Below are 2,500 nucleotides of genomic sequence, written 5' to 3'. Positions count from 1 at the left end.
ACACACACACACACACACACTCACCACTTCTCCTCCACGTCTTCGATGGTGTCTGGCAGCGGGTGGTTGAGCGTCTCCGGCAGGAAACAAGCGAAGCCGGCCGCTATCACCGCCGCGCCGCCGTACACGACGCTAGGCAGCGCCGGGAACACCTGGGGAGGGTATCACATTATCACACTACACTGGAACACCTGGGGAGGGGTATCACATTATTACACTGGAACAGCTGGGGAGGGGTATCACATTATTACACTGGAACACCTGGGGAGGGGTATCACATTATTACACTGGAACACCTGGGGAGGGGTATCACATTATTACACTGGAACAGCTGGGGAGGGGTATCACATTATCACACTACACTGGAACAGCTGGGGAGGGGTATCACATTATTACACTACACTGGGGAGGGTATCACATTATCACACTACACTGGAACACCTGGGGAGGGGTATCACATTATTACACTGGAACAGCTGGGGAGGGGTATCACATTATTACACTGGAACACCTGGGGAGGGGTATCACATTATTACACTGGAACACCTGGGGAGGGGTATCACATTATTACACTGGAACAGCTGGGGAGGGGTATCACATTATCACACTACACTGGAACAGCTGGGGAGGGGTATCACATTATTACACTGGAACACCTGGGGAGGGGTATCACATTATTACACTACACTGGGGAGGGGTATCACATTATTACACTGGAACAGCTGGGGAGGGGTATCACATTATCACACTACACTGGGGAGGGGTATCACATTATTACACTACACTGGGGAGGGGTATCACATTATTACAGTACACTGGGGAGGGGTATCACATTATCACACTACACTGGGGAGGGGTATCACATTATCACACTACACTGGGGAGGGGTATCACATTATCACACTACACTGGAACAGCTGGGGAGGGGTATCACATTATTACACTACACTGGGGAGGGGTATCACATTATCACACTACACTGGAACAGCTGGGGAGGGGTATCACATTATCACACTGGAATAGCTGGGGAGGGGTATCACATTATTACACTGGAACAGCTGGGGAGGGGTATCACATTATTACACTGGAACAGCTGGGGAGGGGTATCACATTAGTACACTGGAACACCTGGGGAGGGTATCACATTATCACACTACACTGGGGAGGGGTATCACATTATTACACTGGAACAGCTGGGGAGGGGTATCACATTATTACACTACACTGGAAGAACAGCTGGGGAGGGGTATCACATTATCACACTGGAATAGCTGGGGAGGGGTATCACATTATTACACTGGAACAGCTGGGGAGGGGTATCACATTATTACACTGGAACAGCTGGGGAGGGGTATCACATTATTACACTACCTGGGGAGGGGTATCACATTATTACACTGGAACAGCTGGGGAGGGGTATCACATTATCACACTACACTGGAACAGCTGGGGAGGGGTATCACATTATTACACTGGAACAGCTGGGGAGGGGTATCACATTATTACACTACACTGGAACAGCTGGGGAGGGGTATCACATTATTACACTGGAACAGCTGGGGAGGGGTATCACATTATTACACTGGAACAGCTGGGGAGGGGTATCACATTATTACACTACACTGGAAGAACAGCTGCGGAGGGGTATCACATTATCACACTGGAATAGCTGGGGAGGGGTATCACATTATTACACTGGAACAGCTGGGGAGGGGTATCACATTATTACACTGGAACAGCTGGGGAGGGGTATCACATTAGTACACTGGAACACCTGGGGAGGGTATCACATTATCACACTACACTGGGGAGGGGTATCACATTATTACACTGGAACAGCTGGGGAGGGGTATCACATTATTACACTACACTGGAAGAACAGCTGGGGAGGGGTATCACATTATCACACTGGAATAGCTGGGGAGGGGTATCACATTATTACACTGGAACAGCTGGGGAGGGGTATCACATTATTACACTACCTGGGGAGGGGTATCACATTATTACACTGGAACAGCTGGGGAGGGGTATCACATTATCACACTACACTGGAACAGCTGGGGAGGGGTATCACATTATTACACTGGAACACCTGGGGAGGGGTATCACATTATTACACTACACTGGAACACCTGGGGAGGGGTATCACATTATCACACTGGAACAGCTGGGGAGGGGTATCACATTATTACACTGGAACAGCTGGGGAGGGGTATCACATTATTACACTACACTGGGGAGGGGTATCACATTATTACACTGGAACAGCTGGGGAGGGGTATCACATTATCACACTACACTGGGGAGGGGTATCACATTATCACACTACACTGGGGAGGGGTATCACATTATTACACTGGAACAGCTGGGGAGGGGTATCACATTATTACACTGGAACAGCTTGGGAGGGGTATCACATTATCACACTACACTGGGGAGGGGTATCACATTATTACACTACACTGGAACAGCTGGGGAGGGGTATCACATTATTACACTA

At 49.2% G+C, this 2,500-nt stretch overlaps 1 protein-coding gene across 1 annotated transcript in view; it reads right to left on the bottom strand.

The window, feature by feature from the left end:
• Window positions 1-20: 20 nt before the first annotated feature.
• The window catches only part of oatx (organic anion transporter X), a gene marked incomplete at both ends in the record, with an annotated part of 28,869 nt that continues 26,389 nt past the window's right edge, over window positions 21-2,500 (bottom strand). Inside the window, one exon of the mRNA XM_080041618.1 lies at window positions 21-152. Within this exon, the coding sequence (XP_079897744.1) occupies window positions 21-152 (132 nt within the window). The remainder of the gene's footprint in view (window positions 153-2,500) is intronic.

This window comes from Ammodytes marinus (genome assembly GCF_949987685.1).
Source record: "Ammodytes marinus genome assembly, chromosome: 14".
NCBI classification, from domain to species: Eukaryota; Metazoa; Chordata; class Actinopteri; order Uranoscopiformes; family Ammodytidae; genus Ammodytes; species Ammodytes marinus.
The sequence above is the reverse complement of the archived record's forward strand: the minus strand, read 5'-3'. Positions and strand labels throughout refer to the sequence as shown.